The sequence below is a fragment of the Talpa occidentalis genome, unplaced genomic scaffold (genome assembly GCF_014898055.3).
Source record: "Talpa occidentalis isolate TD23 unplaced genomic scaffold, MPIMG_talOcc4v2.1 talOcc4.11, whole genome shotgun sequence".
Taxonomy (NCBI): Eukaryota; Metazoa; Chordata; class Mammalia; order Eulipotyphla; family Talpidae; genus Talpa; species Talpa occidentalis.
This window is the reverse complement of record NW_023601104.1, coordinates 101,182,982-101,200,444: the sequence shown is the minus strand read 5'-3', so window position 1 is coordinate 101,200,444 and position 17,463 is coordinate 101,182,982. Positions and strand designations below refer to the sequence as shown.

The 17,463-nt window shown below is 67.3% G+C and overlaps 1 protein-coding gene across 1 annotated transcript; it reads right to left on the bottom strand.

Annotated features, from left to right (window-relative positions):
• Positions 1–5,884: 5,884 nt before the first annotated feature.
• Positions 5,885–14,661, bottom strand: EXOC3L4 (exocyst complex component 3 like 4). Its single transcript, XM_037502022.2, has 12 exons — positions 14,552–14,661; positions 13,680–14,107; positions 12,285–12,936; positions 11,339–11,450; positions 10,959–11,081; positions 10,566–10,666; positions 10,273–10,353; positions 8,815–8,929; positions 8,193–8,312; positions 7,960–8,112; positions 7,100–7,221; positions 5,885–6,351 (listed from the first exon to the last, which is right to left on the bottom strand). The coding sequence occupies exons 2-12, from the start codon at positions 14,089–14,091 to the stop codon at positions 6,159–6,161; spliced, it is 2,184 nt and encodes a 727-aa protein (XP_037357919.1). The 5' UTR covers positions 14,092–14,107; positions 14,552–14,661; the 3' UTR covers positions 5,885–6,158.
• Positions 14,662–17,463: the final 2,802 nt, after the last annotated feature.

The window sequence follows — 17,463 nt, the reverse complement described above, 5'->3', positions numbered from 1 at the left end:
GCACACCTGAGGCTGGCAGGGTGCTCCTGGCCAGCTCCGGCCCCGCCCCGCCCACGGAGATGCACAGGGAGGAGAGTGGGCTCCTGGGCGGGAGGGCAGCAGCAGGCTGGCAGAAGACTCCCAGTCCAGCCAGGGCCCAGCAGCTGGCTGGGAGCCACGGGCAGCTCCTCGCTGGCCCCCAGGCCTTCAGTCACAGGCCGCTCTGGACCCACTTCCCTTCCCTTGGCTGGGCAACCACACTCGACTGTTCCAAGATGGCTGTGGCGTGCGTGGCCAGCGCACCATGGCGCTGTGCACAGGTCAGGGGCGTCAGCGCACTCACGGTCTCTGCTGCCCCCGCCCAGGACTCCCTCCTGCCCTGTGCACCCAGCCTCTGTCAGCATCACCTCCAGCCCAGCCCCGCCCTGCCGCTCCATGCCTCTAGGCTGGCCCCCCTCAGGCCTCGGGGAAGCTGACCGCCGAGAGGGCCTATTTCACGCAATGCAGTGTCCTCAGTGTCCAGGCTGAGTCCATTCAGAATTCTCTTTCTCTTTAAGACTAACTGGGGCTTGTTTATTCATTCAAATGTTGTGGGCACCACCCTGTGGCTGTGGTCAGCAGAGCTGCTGTGACTGTTCACAGCTGCCAAGGAAACTACCCAGGTGCCCCACGACAGATGCGTGGACAGAGAAGCGACGTGGACTCATGGAACACTACTCAGCCATGAAAAAGATGAACTCTTGCCATTTGTGATGGCTTGACTGGGACGGGGGATGGAGCTGCGTGAGATATGTCAGAGGAGAAAGTCGAATATGGAACGATTCCACTCATGTCAAGAAAAAAGGAAAAGGCAAACAAAACAAAGCTCTGACAACAGGCCTAGGAAATGGGTGCCTCTGCATTGCCCCTCACAGATGAGGACACTGAGGCCCGGGAGGGGCTGCCTGGCAGGGCTGGGTGGTCACTACTCCCGTGGGGACCCGCTCCCAAATCAGCTTGGTGCATGTCAGCCAGACACAGAGGACAGCCGGCCAGGGAGCTTCCATGCAGAGAGCAGAGGTGGAGTCCTCCTGGCCTCACACTGCTCCATCTTTGGGGGGAAAGACTTCTTTGCCTCCTGATGCCCTTGTTCTGGCAGGAGGGGTGGGCCCGGTGCTGGCAGCCTCTCAGCTGGAGCTGGGACCCAGGCTCAGTCCTGCGTGAGGCGAGTAGCGTGAGGTGAGTAGCGGTGGTGACACCCCCCACCCCATGAGAGCCGCAGGGGAGAGGCTGCTGGGAGAGGGGAGAAGGCAGAGGGAGGGCATTCTGTTGTCCCTGGGCCCATGGGTGCAAGTGGCTCATACACTGAGGAAAAGACCAGGCTGGGGAGGCTGCCCCAGGAGGACTAGGGTGGCGGCTCTGCTGGTGGTAGAGAGTCACAGGCAGTGCTCACCATGGGTAGCGCCCCGGGCCTGGGAAGCCAGGGCATTCCAGGATGCACCCTTCCCCCGCGGAGGCCCACTTCCCTCTGCCGGATGACTTGCACTTCCCACTGCTTTCACCCCAGCCCCTGCTGCTCCCTACTTCTCAGGGGACCCCTGACCTAGGACCCTTCCTGGGGCCTCTTGCTCCCTGGAGACACCCCCCACTCACTTGCCGGGCAGCACTGCCTGCCCAGTCCCCAGCGGTGGCCTCAGGCAAGTGGGCACAAAGTTCGGGGCCTGCACTCTGTGCTGTGGTTTCTGTTGTCACCCAGGAGGGGAAGTGACTTGCTCAGGGTCATCTGCGGCTGCACCTGACCTGGGCAGGAGTCTGCTGACCTCCCGGGATGGCCAGGACAGCTGACCTGCCAACCACCCATGGGGGGGGCCCAGGAAGGAGCCCCGGGGGTGCTCGCCAGGCCAGGTGTTCACCCACAGGCCCAGAAGCTGTCTGCGTCTTTTCACTAGTTGAGCAGCTCCCCCCTCCCCTCTGGTGGGAGGCCAGGCCACACACACTACTGTGCCAGGATCCACCTCCTGTGCTGGAGACGGGTGAAAAGGCCCCAGGGGCAGCAGGCCCATCGCTGAGGCCTTCCCGGGAGAGCAGTGCAGGAGGGCTTCCTGGAGAAGTTGCCTCCGGGCCATCAGGAATTTCCCAGCCAGACCTATGGTCCAGCTCCTCCCCTAGCGGACTTTGCAAGGGAAACAGGCCCTTTGCAACATTCTCCCGTGATGATGAAAGATGGTCAATTTTTGCTCTTGTCCCTTTGGGCCTGCTTTATGCTCTGCAGCGTGATTTCCAGGAAAACACCCGGGGAGGCCAGCTCCCCTCGGGCTCCACCCAGTGATGGAGGCAGGCCCCCGTGGCAGGGGCTCTGTGTGGGAGGGGCGGGGGGCAGGGAGAGGGGAGGAGCTGGGGGAGGGAAGCCTCGGCCCACATGTGTCTAGGCCTGAGGCTGATTCTGAAGCCCCAGCCAGCAGGAAAAGCTGCACTCAAGGCAGGAGGCCCAGATGACAGGACCCCCCCCCCCCACCAGGCGTCCCATTCCGCAGATCTGTTCCCTGCAGCAGGACCCCAACACTGCCCACCCCGCACCCCACCTTCCGGCAAGCCGGCCTTTCAGTGCCTGAAAGGTCACTGCGGGGCCGGGGGTGGGGGTGCGGCAAGCTGTGCGTTCTTCAAACTCCTGTTCTGTGGGGAGCTGCTTGCTTCTGGGCTGGGGTGCAGGGGAGACAGAGCAACCTTTCGGTACTGCTCTGATTTTGAACAATGTGACCTATCCCCCCATTGAAGTAAAAATATGAAACATCTAGCAACTAAAAGGCACTGGAGGTTGAGGGTACGTGTGGGGACAGGAGGGCGTGCTGGATGAGGCGGCCCTCGGAAGGACTCATCCGAGCCCCCGGGGCCCCAGGAGCGGAGAAAGTTCCAGTTTTGCCAAGCAATTCACAAGGTGGGGGCCTGGGCTGAGACCCTGGGGGTTCTCCCCATGGGCCCCCATATGGTGTGGGGGCTGCAGAGCACATCACAGGGCCTGACTTCCTGGCCTAGGGCTCCGAGGCACTGTAGCCTCCTCCTTCCAGCCTCAAGCCCAGCGCGACGGGGCCCGGCTGGGGAGGTGCAGAGAGGGCCTGGGGATGGACTGCGGGCAGCCAGCCCTGCTGGGGCCCAAGCCGCCGGGTCCCCAAAGAGACTTCTCTGTGGTAGCAAAGGACGGAAGTGAGATTGGGGAGCAAGGGTGGCCCTGGGAGCACTTCCCAGGCAGTGAGGGGCCCAGAGAGAGCCTCTGGAGGTGCTGCTCACACACGCGCGCACACACATAGAGACACATGCACGTGCACGCACACACAGGCACATGCACACACAGACACGTGCCCCCCACACACCCCGGCCATGTACAGGGTCCCTTCCAGGAAGGAAGGGGCAGGGGTCACCAGCAAGGAAGGAAGAGGGAGAGGCCGGCAGGCATGGCGGTGACACGCCGAGGGCAGCGAGGCTGCTGCCAGCGCCTGGGCGGCTCCACTCCCTGCCTCTCCCCACGCTCCTCCCGCATGCTCGGTGCCGCGCCACAGGGGAGCAGCTGCGGGTCCTCTCAGAGCAAAGGGCCAGTGACTGCCGGGGACGGCCAGAGCCGGCACCTGCCCAGCCTGCACTGCGTGGCCTCTCCTGGCCCCACCTTGTGAGGGGCATCGGGCCCCACATCAGGGCCCAGCCGGGAGCCGTGCCCCAGAGGGCGCGGGGCAGGGGCGTGTGGGGGTGGACACTCCATCCCCAAGGGACTGTCCTCAGGCCAGCCGGCTGGGGCTCACCTACTACAGCTGCACCTCCAGCCTCCTCACTGCCCCCTGCAGGCCTGGGCGGGAGCCCCAAAAATCTCTCAGAGCTGGCCCTGTCCCGAAGACCCTCAGCTCAGAGCTCAGAGGTGGAGACCAGGGGCCGCTCTCAGCCCCCGAGAGAGCCCGGCGTGCACGCCAGCAGAGCCCAGGGAGGGAAGGAGAGCGGGGCCGGGCAGCGGGAGGAGGGGCCGGGCGGGGGTCACTGCCTGGCCGGCCCCAGGCTGCCCGGCTCCATGAGAGGCGTGTGGACAGCACATGGCCACCCAGCCCGGGTGGCAGCACACGCCGCACACGCCCGCACGAGCTTCCTCAGCAGACAGGCTGGTTGACAGCTCCGGAAGTTGCTTCCCACCCCACCCCGGATGCCAGGATGGCCAGATATTCCAGACGCTTCGAGAGGCCTCGGGGGCCTGGCGTGGCGTGGTGGGACCATCGCGAGTCTGGCAGAACCAGCCTAGGACTCCGGTCTCGGCCACCCTCTGGCCCCGGCCCCTGGACTCCAGGGCTGCCCTGCAGCCTCCTGCTCATCCCGACCTAGACTTGGGGAGCTGAGCCTCACCCCCAGACACGCTGGGCCCACGGGAACTCACGTCGGGGCCGCCTGGCCGATGGGGCTCCGGCCGGGAAAAGCGCGTCCTGTCCCCAGACCTGGAGGACGGCCTAGGAGCCGCCTGTGGGGCTCAGCCTGACTCAGCCCCTGCGCCGCCTCCAGGGCCTTCCCCACCCACCACCACAGGCGTGGCCACCCCTGAGTCCAGGGCCTCGGCTTCTTCTAGCAGCCAGGCCGGGCCAGGCCCCTGGGCACGGGCCAGAGGGGGCAGGGGCTGGCTTTATGGCCGGGAGGTGGGGGATTGCCCGCAGCCCCCCACTGGGGACCCACCCTCCCCCGCCCCCTCACCCCCCGCAGCCTGGCCCGGAAATTCAGCCCCAGGACCTCAGTGCCCAGGCAGGGCCCAGGGTAGAGGCTTCAGGGGCTCCCAGGGGAAGCCTGGCCAGGACCAGAGGGGATTAGGATCCATCCCTACCCCACCCTATCACCCCTCCCTGCCTGAGGCTCCCAGGCCAGTGTCAGCACCACCCACCCTGCCTCCCCCCAGCCCCGCAGTCTGGGAACCCCAACCTGTTTCCTCATTCCTGCCCCACCCTCCTGCCACCTAGATTCCCATCAGGGCCTCTGGGCACTCCCTTGGCCTCAGCTGCTCCCCCCCCCCCGCCCCCCTCCCTGCCCACCCCCCACTGCGGGGTACCCAGAAGGGTGCTCTCCTGGCAGCCGCTCTCCTTTACCGGTCCCCAAATTCACCCCAGCCAGACTCAGGCTGGCCCCGCTTCACACAGCCTCCGCGGAGGGAGTGGGGCAGGGCCGCGGGCAGCGGGCAGGCAGATCAGGGCAGCGCCCCGGTCACCACATGTCAGGAGGTGCCCAGAGGAACGAAAACACGGGCCCTCCACCCCTGGCCCACCAGCACCCTTTCAGGACCCTCACCCTGACCTGGGGAGACGCCACTTCCTTGGGCTCTTCGAACCTTTGCTCACCTGGAGTCCCCTGGCCCCAGGTCAAGGTCAGGCCCAGAGACCGGGCTCCTGGCGCTGCAGGTCGCAGCCTCCCGGCCGGCCGATCTCTGGTTCAGCCCCCGGCACAGCCCAGGCTTCGCGGGAACGTTCCCAGCAGTCTCAGCTCTGGCTTTCATGGGGGGAGGGCAGGACAGGGGTGCATAAGGGGGTCACTGCAGTCCCACTTCCAGGTACTCAGCACCCCCAAACACACACACCATGCCTGAGCCTGCCCTGCAGCCCCACCTTCACTTCTAACCAAATATCTCAGGCTTGACTTGTCTCCCAGGGACCCAGGCCTGCCAGGCTCACCCGCCACTGAGCGTGGTGGACCCAGCACCCCAGCGGGGACACGTCTCTGCAGCCACCAGCCTGGGCCTTCCCAGCTCTGGACCCCCTCAGTCTCCCCACTGGTGCCATGGGCAAGAAAGGGCTCCCCACTCAACAGAGCCCCTCCAGAAGCCCCCTCCCCCACCCCCAGGGCACAGGCACCGCCTACTCCCAAACAACTTGGCCCTGCCCCTCCCTAGGGAGGCACCATTTTAATTCACATTTATTTAAAAAATAAATACTGTACTTTCAAACTAGTGGTGATGCCGGGCAGCTGGGCAGGGAGGCAGTCCTGATGGGTGGCAGGAGGGGCCCTCTGCTCCGCCCCCCAGATGCCTGTCATGCCTGTCCCAGATGTTCCTTGTGGCCCAGCCAGCAGCCCTGCTGAGCTGGAGACAAAATCCCTGGACCGAGGACTTCGGGCTGGGCAGGGCAGAGAGTGCCTCAGCAGCTGGGGGCTGCGCCTTCCCAGACCCCTAGGAGAAGCCCAGGGCCAGGCGGCTAGATGCAGGTGATCAGCAGGTCCATGGAGTTGGGCACCTCGATCTCCTCGAAAAGCACGTGGCTCTCCAGGGCCTCGGCACCCCTGGACTTGGCGGCGGCCCTTAGCAGGTCCTGGGCGCGCTGCAGGAGCTCGTGGTTCCGCCGGCGGCCCAGGCGGCGTAGGGCCAGGATGGCCAGCACGTGGTCTCGCCTGCAGAGACAGAGGGATGTCACTGCCCACCCAGCCCCCTGGAGACCCCGCTAACCCGGTGAGGGAAGCCCTGGACTCAGGCTTGGGAGTCCAGCCAGCCCGGTGATTCCCAGGCCAGTCTGCAAAAGGCCAGGCCAGGAGACGGTGCACCCCAGGGGTGGCAGGTGGACCCAGGTCTGGGAAGCCATGGGAGGGGTGAGGCAAGCTGGCAGGGTCCAGCCAAAGTGGCCGCAGGCTGGGCAACTATCAGGCCGGCTCCTGACACAGTGCAGGGGAGGGCCCGGTGGCGCGCGACCGGAGCTGAGCGACAGTCCTGCGGGGGCAGGCAACTGTCCGGGTGGGGGTGCCGTGGACCGGGCAGGGACTGAGCCCGGGGCTTTTTCCAGGAATCCCCAATTCAGGCTGGGAATTCCACAGGTTTATGACTCACCATTCCCCCCAACACACACCCAGGGATCAAAGTCTCCTTTCTCCTGGCCGGGCCTCAAGAATCTCCGGGCTTCCAGGCGGTGGGGGGCCCCACCTCCCTGCAAACTCTGGGGGCCACCATCACACTGGGAGGAGGGACCCGACCACCCTCCGACTGCAGGGGTCTCTCCACCCCACCACGGGACTGACAGGACTGACCGAGGGTGGCGCGGTTGCCCGGAGGAGGGCCAGTACCCTCGCGCACAGGGGCCCACTTGCTGGCCTGGCTTGAGCACCCCACCCCTCCCTCCCGTGGAGCCGGAGCAGGTAGGGTGCGGACCTGATGTCGGGGTAGCTCCCGATCAGTTTCTCCAGGTGCTTCTGGATGTTGGCTTTGTGAGTCTCGCCTAGTATGTCCGCCACGCGCGGGATGGCCTGGCCCAGCCAGGCGGCCTCAGATCCCTGCGGAGACAGGAAGGCGCTGCTGGGCTGGCAACGCCCCCAGGAGCCCCCAGACCCCAACCTGAAGCCCCTCCACTCGTGCCAGCCCTTCAGCACTCCAACCCCCACGCCCCCACTCCAGCCACAGCACAGCGGTGCCCACCCCCCACCGCCCCCACACCCCCATCTCCCCACACCCCGACATCCCCCACGCCCCCACCTCCAGCCACAGCACGGCGGTGCCCACCCCCACCTCCCGAATATCCCCCCATCCACAGCGCGCGGTGCCTACCCCCACCTCCCCCACGCCCCCGTCAGTCACAGCACCACAGCGCTCACCCCCACCTCCCTCATGCCCGCCCCGTCACAGCAAGGCGGTGCTCACCGCCCCCCATACAGCACACAGGTGTCTCCCCATCTCTGCACAGAACGAGAAACCGAGGCCGAGGGGAGGTTCTGCCTGGAGCCAGGCAGTGGACACCGCAGCCAGATGAGGCGCAGGGAGGGGCCTGGGGGGCCAGGCGGCAGGGGCAAATGGCAGAGAGGCCTCCCGGCAGGTGGGATCCTCACCCCTCCCCTACTGGCCCCACGGGCTGCATGCAGATACACACAGAGCCGCGCCCCGCCTGCCTCCCGCCCAGCCCAGGGCTCTTGCAGAGGCTGAGCTGAAATGAGAATGGGGGTGCTGGTGGGTCCCCCTCCCCCAGGTCACAGTCTGTCTCCGAGGAGGCCACTCCTGGCTCGGCCGCGCCCGCCTACCAAGCCCTGGAAGGTGTTGTGGATGGCCTGGGCCTCCTGGCCCATCTTCTGGGAGCCGGCCACTCGCGCGGGGCCTCGGAAGCGCTCGCGCGGCTTCAGCACCTGCGCCAGGTACTCGCGGACCACGTATCGGTGCGCCTCCTGCAGAATCTCCTGGGGTTCGGGTCAGGGCATGGTCAGGGTAACCACTTGGCCCTGGGGGTGCCACCCCGGCCTCCACCCCCTCGAGATACCTGTCCCCGCGGCGGGACGACGTGCTCGAGATGGCGGGCAAAGGCCACCACCTTGTCCATGAGGGGCGTTAGCGGGTCCTGCGTCAGCCAGTCCTTGGTGCACACGGCGCTGAAGAGCGGCTGGGCAGAGGGATGGGGGGAATCTTTGGCCCATCCTCCCCATCCACTGCAGCCCTCCTCCACGGGCCCAGACAGTCTTTAAGGCTAAGGAACATTCTGTCGCCTGGAAGATACTCTGGGGGGCGATGTGACCCCTTCTTTACCAGATGCTCTGGGGGCTTCTCATCTACCCCGAATTTTGTCTCTAGGCCTTTCCCTGGCAGGAGCTCCCTGCAGGATGTGCCTTTGGGCCTCAGGCCAGTTTGCCAAAGGTGGGGAGCTGGGTCAGGGGCCTGGACCCACAGTGGGGGCTTGGGTCTTTCCATTGGGAGGTGGGGGCCAAAGTAAGGAGGTAGGTGTTACCTGATCATCCCCGCTCGGTAGAAAACTTGCCCGGGTGGCGCATCCACCACAGCACCCCACCCCTGGAACTGCCCCTGGGGTGTCTGTGCTGTGCCTGGGAAAGCCAGGCTCCGGGCACCGGCACCTGCTGGGCATGGTGAGAAGGGCCCTTCCCATTCACCTGCACATCACGCTGCAAGCCCTGGAGCAGGTGCTTCTGGAAGGTGCCGGTGGCAGCCACCAGGGGCTTCTGCAGCCCCTCAAAAGTTCCTGGGAACTTGGCCGGAAGACTGGTCCTGGGGAGGGGCCAGGGCAGGTGGCAGAGTGGACAGGGGAGCAGAGAGGAGGACAAGAGCAGCATACAGCCCACAAACTAGGCACTACACGGCCTCCACGCACTTAGACTAAAATGTGAGGCCACCCCTGGGGCTGCAATGTTTCTGAGACAAGGAGGACAGAGCACCAAGGCCAAGTGATTGCAGAGGGGCAGCTCAGCAGGTGGGGTAGCCCCACCGCCTGGCAGTTTCCCTGGGGCAAACCTCCACCCCTCTTGGTGACGGGATGGTGCCTGGCAGGGGGGCCTCCTGGGAAGGTAACAATGTCTCCATGTCACTGTTGACAAAACTCAGGGCGAGGCTCTGTCCCATGCCCAGCTCAGGGACAAGAAGGACAAGCCAGAGTTCATGGCGGGGGCCAGGGGCTGCCTACAAGGGTCAGAAAACACTTCCCGGGGCAGAACCCCAGGGCCCCCACGCCCCGGGGGGCCCTGCACAGATCAGGGACACTGTCCAAGCAGTGGAGCCCCAAGGTGCTCACACCCATGCTCGGGCTCCAGTCCAGGCCCAGCACTGGGCTGTGTGACCTCGGACACGCGTGGGGCCTTCCCGAGCCCCTGCTTTCCCTCGCGTGAGGATGCGGCACTTGGCTGACTGTCCCCAGCGGAGGGGGCGCTCGGCCTGGCACACCACAGGTGCCGCAGAGAGCAAATGTGCGCGGAGTCCTCCACGGCAGAGGGCGAGGGAGCAGGCGCCGGGTCTGCGTGGGGCAGGTAAGGAAGGGCCCCCGGGGGACAGGGGCTGGGATCCCAGGCCAGACAGCCGGGTCTGGCTTGCTGACGGGCCCCTGCCTGCCCCCCACTTCCGCCTTTCCCTGTCCCCTCCCTCCCCTGCTTCTCCCCCTTCCCCACCTGGCCCTCTGGAGTCCCCCCTCGCCGCCCCCCTCAGTCTCTGTCTCCGGTGCTGCAGGGGCCCAGGGCCCACCCACAGCCCAGCCCTAAGTCAGGGGGTGCTCCTGAGAGGAGGAGGTCTCCCCAGAAGGGAAGAAGCTGGCTGGGAGGACGTGCGGGGAGAGGGACGCGGCCGGAGAACTCGGGCCCCTGCGGCGCAACAGGCAGGGTCTGGGGCAGCTGGACATTCTCAGCCTCCGCCCAGCCTCCGCCGCCCGCACCCCTTCCGGGGCCAACGGAGGACGCCGCGCAGGCGGGGTGGGGGTGGGGTGGGGGTGGGGGTGGGGTGGGGGCGCAGTCCCGGGAGGCCGCCTGTCCGCCCTGGGGAGGCCCAGCGCCCTCCCCGCCTCCCGGACTCGCGCGCCCCCTGCTGGCCGCGGCGGGCAGCGCCCCCAGGAGCCGCCGGGCGCTCACCTGAGCTCCTCCAGGGCGTTGATGCTGGCGCCCAGGTGCGGTGCGCTCACCTCCCCCGACGCCAGAAAAGCCTTTTCGAAGCTGGGGGCGCGGTACGCAGAGGCCGTCGGGACCCTTCTGGAACGTGCTGTGACCCGGAGCCCGCCCTCCCCTCAGGGCGCCCCCAGGCGTCGGGCCTTAAGAGGTGGGTCCCCTCCCCCCTGTCGCGGGATCGCAAACCCCAAGTTCCCAGACCGCCCGTGCCACCCCGCCCGCCTGGCCACGCCTCCCGCCCCACCCCGCGGCCGCCGCACCTGGGCAGGAAGAGGCCCAGTGCGCGGGCACAGATTCCCTGGGTGGTGGCCTCCAGCTCTGGGGAGATGGCCCCGGCCGCCTTCACGTGCTCCGCCACGAGCTGCCCGCAGAGCCGCAAACTGAGCGTGTGTGAGCCCCAGTGCAGGGCCCCAAGCCTCCAGCGCCCCATCTCCAGCCTGGGGCCAACCTCCCCACCCCCACGCAGAGGGCCACGCTGGGAGATGTGCCCTGGGGGTCCCGCCTCTGCGTGCAGCTGGCTGGGGGTGTGTCCAGTCTGCCCCTGTGGGACCTCAGGTCTGAGGGGTGGGGGGTCAGGCTGGCATCTACAGCTCTGGGTGTCCACGCAGCCCTGCCTGCGGCCAGATACAGCCTGTGTGCCCTGCTCAGCGCACCATGTGAACGTCGAGGGACAGCGGCGTGTGGTAGTGGCCCTGCAGCACCTCGGGGGTCTCGGGGTCCCCCCAGCGGCTCCGCTCCAGCTCTAAGATGTTCTCGAAGCAGCTCCAGATCTTGGTCTGGAAGGGTGGGAGGGGCTGTCGCGAGAGCTCCCCAGGAAGGAGGGCAGGGGTCCCCTGCCTCCTCAGCCCCTGTGCACCCCTGGAGACAAGGGGCCGAGGTCTGCCGGAAGTCAGGCCAGGTCTGAGGCACACTCAGCTGCCCCCAGGCCCTCCGGGGCGCCAACCTGCAGGCCACTGGGTGAGGAGTGGCTGAGGCCTGAACCCCGGCCAGCTTGGCCGAGGACACCCCCTGCCCCCGTCCCCACCCGCCTCACCTCAAGGAAGCTGGTGTAGTCGCTCTCCAGCCGGGCCCACACCTCAGGGGCCAGGAGTGGGGGCAGCGGCTCTGCGGGCAAAGCCAGGTCTGGGGCACCCAGGAAATCAGGACTGGAAGGCAGGGCGGGGGGCTGAAGGCCTGAATGGGGGCCTGGTGCCCTCCCCTCACCCCCAGCCAGGCTCGAAGCCAGCGCCTGGCCGCAGGCAGAACCTGGGCTTCTGCTCACACACTTGCCTCCCCCACCGCATCCTCCGTCTTCCCGGCCCACCCTGTCCCTCCCAGCAGCCTCCCCAGGCGCCCGGCTGCCAGCTGTGCCGCCCAGGATGCGCAAGGACCTCAGCCTGGCTGCCTCAGTAGTGGCCACTACCCTCGAGGTCGGGGCACAACCAAGCCCGGGCCCTAAGCACCCTGGAGCCATACAGCTCACTTCCCAGCCCACATCAGGAAAGCCAGGTTGGGGGTTACCTGCCTGAGGACACCCTGCAAATGCAGTAGCGAGCCCAGGGCTGTAGGCACCGCCTCCAGTCCAGAGAGGGGATCCGCCCCATCACCCAGAACAGTCGGAGGTGGAAGCTCCCGATGGGGAGACAGGTGAACCCCAACTCCACCCACTGCGAGCCCCGGGGTGCTGCCTGGAGGGGTGCTATTTCCCTTCTCTCAAGGTGGCTGGCAGACGGGCCCCTGACTGCGCTCCCTCCCTCCCCTTCACACCTTCCAGCTCTGGGAATGGAGAACGGGGACCCCTTAAAAACACCCCATCAGAGTGCACGGGGCCTGGGACTCAGGAAAGAATGTCGAAGCCTCTGCCCCCCCCCAGGATCTTGGGCCCCCAGTCCACAGCCTTCCCCCAGGGAGCAACGGCCCTGCCCTTGGTGGTCGCTCTGAGGTCGGGGGGCAGTGCCAGGTGAGTGGAGCAGCCCCTGGCGGGCGCTGGCCGGCCTCACCTGCTGTACACGTTGGCGGCCCAGTCCAGCAGCAGGTAGAGCTGCTCGCAGCCGCGCGCGTCCGTGGCGAGCTCCTGCAGGCGCTGGGCCACGGCGCCGTGGAAGGCGCGCAGGTAGACCTCCCAGGCGGGAAAGCCCGCGGCCGCGTAGGTCGGCTGCACCTCCAGCTGCACCTTCTGCAGGTCCCGGCGGACCACGGCGCCGAGGTCCGCCAGCAGCCGGGCCAGGTTCGAGGCGCCCTCGGCCGCCCCGGGGCTCTCCGGCGCGCCGGCCTGCAGGACGCGCTCCTGTGCGCTCTGGCGGACGGCTTCCTCCCAGAGCTGGCGCCAGCGGCGCGGCGTGCGCAGGAAGTCGCCGTCGGCGGGGGGCGCGGGGTGGGCCGCCTCCTCGGCGCACACCACGCGGGTCAGCTCGGCCAGCGCGGCCGCGTCCACGCCGTCGGGGCCCAGCGTCTCGCGCACGATGGCGCCAATCTGGGCAGCCAGCGCGTCGTAGTGCAGACACACGTCCATGGCCTGGCGCGCGAAGCCCGTGGGGTCCTGCTGGAAGGTGTGTGAGTTTCTGCGGGTCACCAGCTGCGACTCCACGTCCTGCAGCTGCTGGAAGGCCACCAAGAGCTGCCGCTCCGTGATGAGGTCAGCCACGGATTTGTCTTTTGCAAAGACGCGGGGAAGAAGGGTGTGAGGGGTGTAAGTAAGGTCGGTGGGGGTCTGACCCTGGGGGGGAGGGGGCAGCCTCCAAGCTCCCGCCGAGGCCCGCCCCAGGAACTGCCGCCGCGTCACCCCTGTGAGCCAGAAACCAAACCTGGCTGGAGGAGCCACGGGGGTCATTCCCTGCCTTCCCCTTGCCTCATCCCTGCTCCCACCCGCAGCTCTGCTGGCCGGACCTGGGGGCCCCCAGGGCAGTCCTGGCCACTCGTCCAAAGGGTCAGAGCTCAGGTATGTCCGGCTCCTGCCCCAGGGCCCACATTCAGCATGTGCTGCCGGTCCCTGCCTGCTGCCTGCCCCACGCCAGAAATCCCCTGCCTGCACCCCACCCTGGCCCCGCTCTGGGGATGGTCCCCTGGGCAGGCCCCTCACCCCTCCGGAGAGCTCCCCGTCCCTCTGCAAGCCCAGGCCTGGCCAGCGCTCTGTCCCTCCGGGAGCGGGCTGTGGGGGAGCTCGGGCCCTGGAGCCGTGTGGATCTGGGTTCAAATCCCAGCTCTCTGCTTCCCAGAGGGGGACCGAGGCCAGTCACCTCACCGCTGAGCCCCCCTCTGCCCCTCTGCCCGGTGGGCACTCCTTACTGGAAAGCTGGAAAAGCTTAACTGCAGGTGTGGGGTGGGGCTTGGGGGGCTTGGGGGCGCTCCGGCCCCTTTCCTTCCACATGGCGCCGCTGCTTCCACGTGGTCCTCACCTGTCTCGGGGCCTGCGTCCTCCGGCCTGGCGCCCAGGGATGACTGCCTGCTCACTCCGCCGCCGACCTTGGCGGGCACCCCGGGGCCCGGGGCCGCCCCTGGTGCGGAGGCGACCTGGGTCTGGTCAGCAGTCGGCTTGCTGGTCAGGGGACGCCGGATGGACCGCATCAGGAAGCGGGAGCTGCGCCGCAGCAGGCCCACGCTGTCCTCAGGGCTCTGCGCCAGCGCCTGGGGGCTCACTCGGGAGAAGGCCCGCCGCAAGGTGCCGAAGCCGGGCTTGGAGTCCTCCCGGGGGGTGCTGGGCACATCCTTGCTGTTGGACTTCCTGGACTGCCCAGGGGTCTGTGGCCCCTTGGGCTTCTCCGGACTGTGCGGCTCCGGCCCAGAGGACGCTGACCGTGATGATGGCATCTAGGCTGCGGGAGAGCTGCGGGCGACAGATGCTCAGGGGATGGGGGCCGCCTAGCCCCGGACTCCAGGCCCAGAAGCTGGAGAGAGCCCGTGGGGCTGGCAGGGCCCGGCAGCTTTTGATGAGAAGCTTGCCCCAGGAGGCGACCCTGGGCTGGCTCAGAGGAAGTGTCACCAGCAGCCTCCAGTCCCGAGGCAGGCGGCAGCTGGAGCTGAGATGCAGACAGCAATCCCTTCCTCGGCCTCCCTGGCTCCACCCCCGCCCCGCCCGCCCAGGACCTGTCCCCACCGGGCTGCCAGGTCAGACCCTCCCAGCAGAATAGGGCACAGGGCACGGGCCCCCACAGCTCTAGCCCCAGGGCTGCCCCGACAACACAGCCAGGGCCGCCTGGATCTGAGGCCCTGATGCCGCAAATGTCCGCCAGCACCCGCCCCTGCGTCCCGCTCCCAGAGCCGGGCTCACCCCCATTCAGCTCATCAGGCCTAACTGCTTCTGCTCAGAGGGGCACTTGGGGCCGCCGTGGGAGGCCACCTCCTCCCCTGAGCGTCTCAGAACCGCAGGAGGCAGGAAGGGCTGAGGGTACTGACCAAAGGCACTGGCAGGGGCTTATCAGGGCCTGCAGCCTGGGTGGGAGGGGCCAAGGGTCTATATTTAACCAGGGCCGGGGGGGGGGGGGGGGGGTCCCTCTGCTGCTTCTCACGGTGCCTCTCCTTCCCACCCACCCCAAGGTGTGCTCTGGTCCCTTCCCTGGGGTGGGGAGGGGCCCCTGAGGCCTGGGGGTGCGGCACAGGCCCCCACCCTGGACCCCTGGGGCATGGGCCCTGTGAGTCTGGCCCAGCCAGCTGGGCTCTTTCTTCTCTGTGGGTTAAGCTGGGGGGCGGGGGCATCTTATGGGGGCCACCCTCCCACCGCCGTGCACAGGGGCGGAAAGTGGCCAGCAAGCTCTCATTTTGACCTTGAGAGTGTGGGCTGGAGAGAGCTGGACCGACAAAGTCAAGCTAGAGCAGAGCCCTCAGCCTTCTCCAGGGCGCCCCCACCCAGGCCAAAGGCCAGGCTGGAGCCGGCGCCTGACCCTGACCCTGGGGTGACATTGGGCAGCAGCGGCCCCTCCCCAAATCTGTTTGCCAGGGGCAGTGACACTAGAGTCCACAGAGGCCAGACCCTCACCCCACACACCCTCCAGCAAGCTGTCCAGAGGTCAGACGTGGGGGCCTCCTCTCTGTGCCGGAGGCCGCGGGCTCAGGAGGGACAGGCCAGGTGATTGATGGGGCCTTATCAGCCCCGCCCGGCCACAGGTCACCGTCCTCCCCGGGTCCAGCACTCGGGAGCCCTGCCCTCACTTGATGGGCCTGTGCTGGCAGGCGCATTGCCGCGGAGCTCCTTGTGCCTCCTGCACTCTCCCCTTGCCGGTGACCCTCAGAGCCCTGCCCTGCCAGTGCGGGAGCCGGGAGAAAGAGAACATTCCAGACTGCCTCACGCTGTCCCGGGGGGTGCGGGGAAGGCTGAGCCGGGTCCTGTCTTGGTTGGGGCGGACTCATGATGAGCTAGCCCTGCTGTGTGCCCAGCCCCATGCCTGGCACACATGGGATCCCAGGACAACGAAGACCCTGGGAGTGGGGCCTGGACCTGCCAGGTCTGTCTGGAATCCTGGTAGGGGCTGGGCTGGTGCCAGGGAGCCCAGCTGGGTGATTCCCCGATGCCAGGAGTGGGCTGGACTTGGAGGCCCTTTTCCAGGAACCTGGAGGTAGGTTCTGGGGGTGGCACCAGCAGTTGGAGATGGGTCTCCAGGGAGGTTGCACAGGCAGAGACTTGGGGCCACCCAGGCGACTCAGCCACCTTTGTCCCAACCCAGGGCTGCACCAAAGGCTCAATGAGTCCCCGTGGACGCCTCGGCCTCCCGACTCTGCTCACAGCGGCTCCCCAGCTGCGCTTGACCGTCCCGAATCTCAGGTCCCACCAGGTACCCCCTCCAACCCCAGACCCATCCACGACTCCCCACAGCCTTCCATTCGCACCCCCGGCCGCCTTGCCCCGGCTTCACCACATCCAGGCCCCTCGCCAGCCTCCCCCAGCCCCGCGCCCAGCCTGGCTCCGTGCTGGTGGCTGCCCCTCGAAGCCCGTCTTTGCTCTGCAAACCTAACCTGGACCTGAGGGCACACTGCGGGGCACCGTGAGAGTCCCCGGGCACCACTGACCTCCGCTAGGGCGGGTCCCGCAGGCTGGTGTGACAGGGTGTGGGCAGTGCCCGCTGGGCTGAGCTGCAGGCTCCCTGCTGTCTCTACCTTGGCCCCTGTCCCACACCTGCCGCCCCACACCCACGGGCCTGTCCCTGGGGCTGTGTGTGTGTATGTGTGTGTGTGCACACGCACGCGCACCCGGGCCTTTCTGCCCCTCCGCCGCCTTGAGTGTCCAGAGCAGCCCTGCTGAGCTTCAAGGCCCGGAGACCCAGGCTTGCCCTGAGTCCCAGGCCACCCTCATCCGGGGGTACCCCTCAGAAGACATGGTCATCAGGCACCCCACCTGGAGCCGCACTCTCTGGTCTGGGCTCAGCTTCTGCCCATCCTCCTAGACCTCATTCCACATCCCCCCAGGCAGCACCCAGTGCCCACCCCACCCCCAGTCTCCCCACCTCCCGGCGCCTGGGTCATCACCCCTACTCTGGTGCCCCCTCACCTCCCACCCACCATCCCCATCACAGGTCCTGACTGTGCCTTTCCCAGACCCCTTGGGTCCCACCTCCTGGGTACACTGGGGGGTCGCCAACCCTCACCCCACTCCAAACCCTTCCTGCCAGCTGGGTGTCCTCCCCGAAAACAAGGGAGGTGACAGACAAGTGTGTTCTCACCATCCTGTCCCACATTCGCCCGGAAGGGCTAGTGAAGGCAAGAGCCAGGGAGCCCGATCACCAGGCTCGGAAGAGGTGCTGCTTCCCCACACTGGGGCAAGCCCTTCTGGGCACCAGGCCACCCCTCAGCATTGGGCCCCTCTGGGCACCCAGCCACTCCCTCTCCCCCCCACCTCCTGCTCACCACTCAGACGCTCTCCCTCCACGCGCCTGCGCCTTGGTGCAAGCTGTTCTTCTGTCAATGGTGACCCGGCTCCCACCCTCTGCCATCGGCTAGGAAGTTCTGGAGAAGTGGCTCCTCCTCCAAGGAGCCTTCCCTGACCAGCTGAGCTCTGGACCCAGCCAGCACTTCCTGCTCTGGGCCTGGGCACACCTTCTCCAGTGATGGAGGAACAGTTACAGGGTCTGGGGCACTGGCCTCTTACCCAGTGCCCTTGCCCTAAGGCGGGCGTGGGCCCCACCCAGCCCCCGGCCAGGGCACATACACAGCAGGTGCCCGAGGAGAGCAGATGAGCCCGGGGGTGTGCGT

Bases quoted from the DNA above. Each gene is read 5' to 3' on its own strand.
- EXOC3L4 (XM_037502022.2), bottom strand. From the start codon at position 14,091: ATGCCATCATCACGGTCAGCGTCCTCTGGGCCGGAGCCGCACAGTCCG. The intron at 11,082-11,338 runs GTGAGGCGGGTG...CCACCCTTCCAG, and splicing joins ACTACACCAGCTTCCTTGAG to ACCAAGATCTGGAGCTGCTT. The intron at 6,352-7,099 runs GTCCGCACCCTA...CTGTCTCTGCAG, and splicing joins GGGAGCTACCCCGACATCAG to GCGAGACCACGTGCTGGCCA.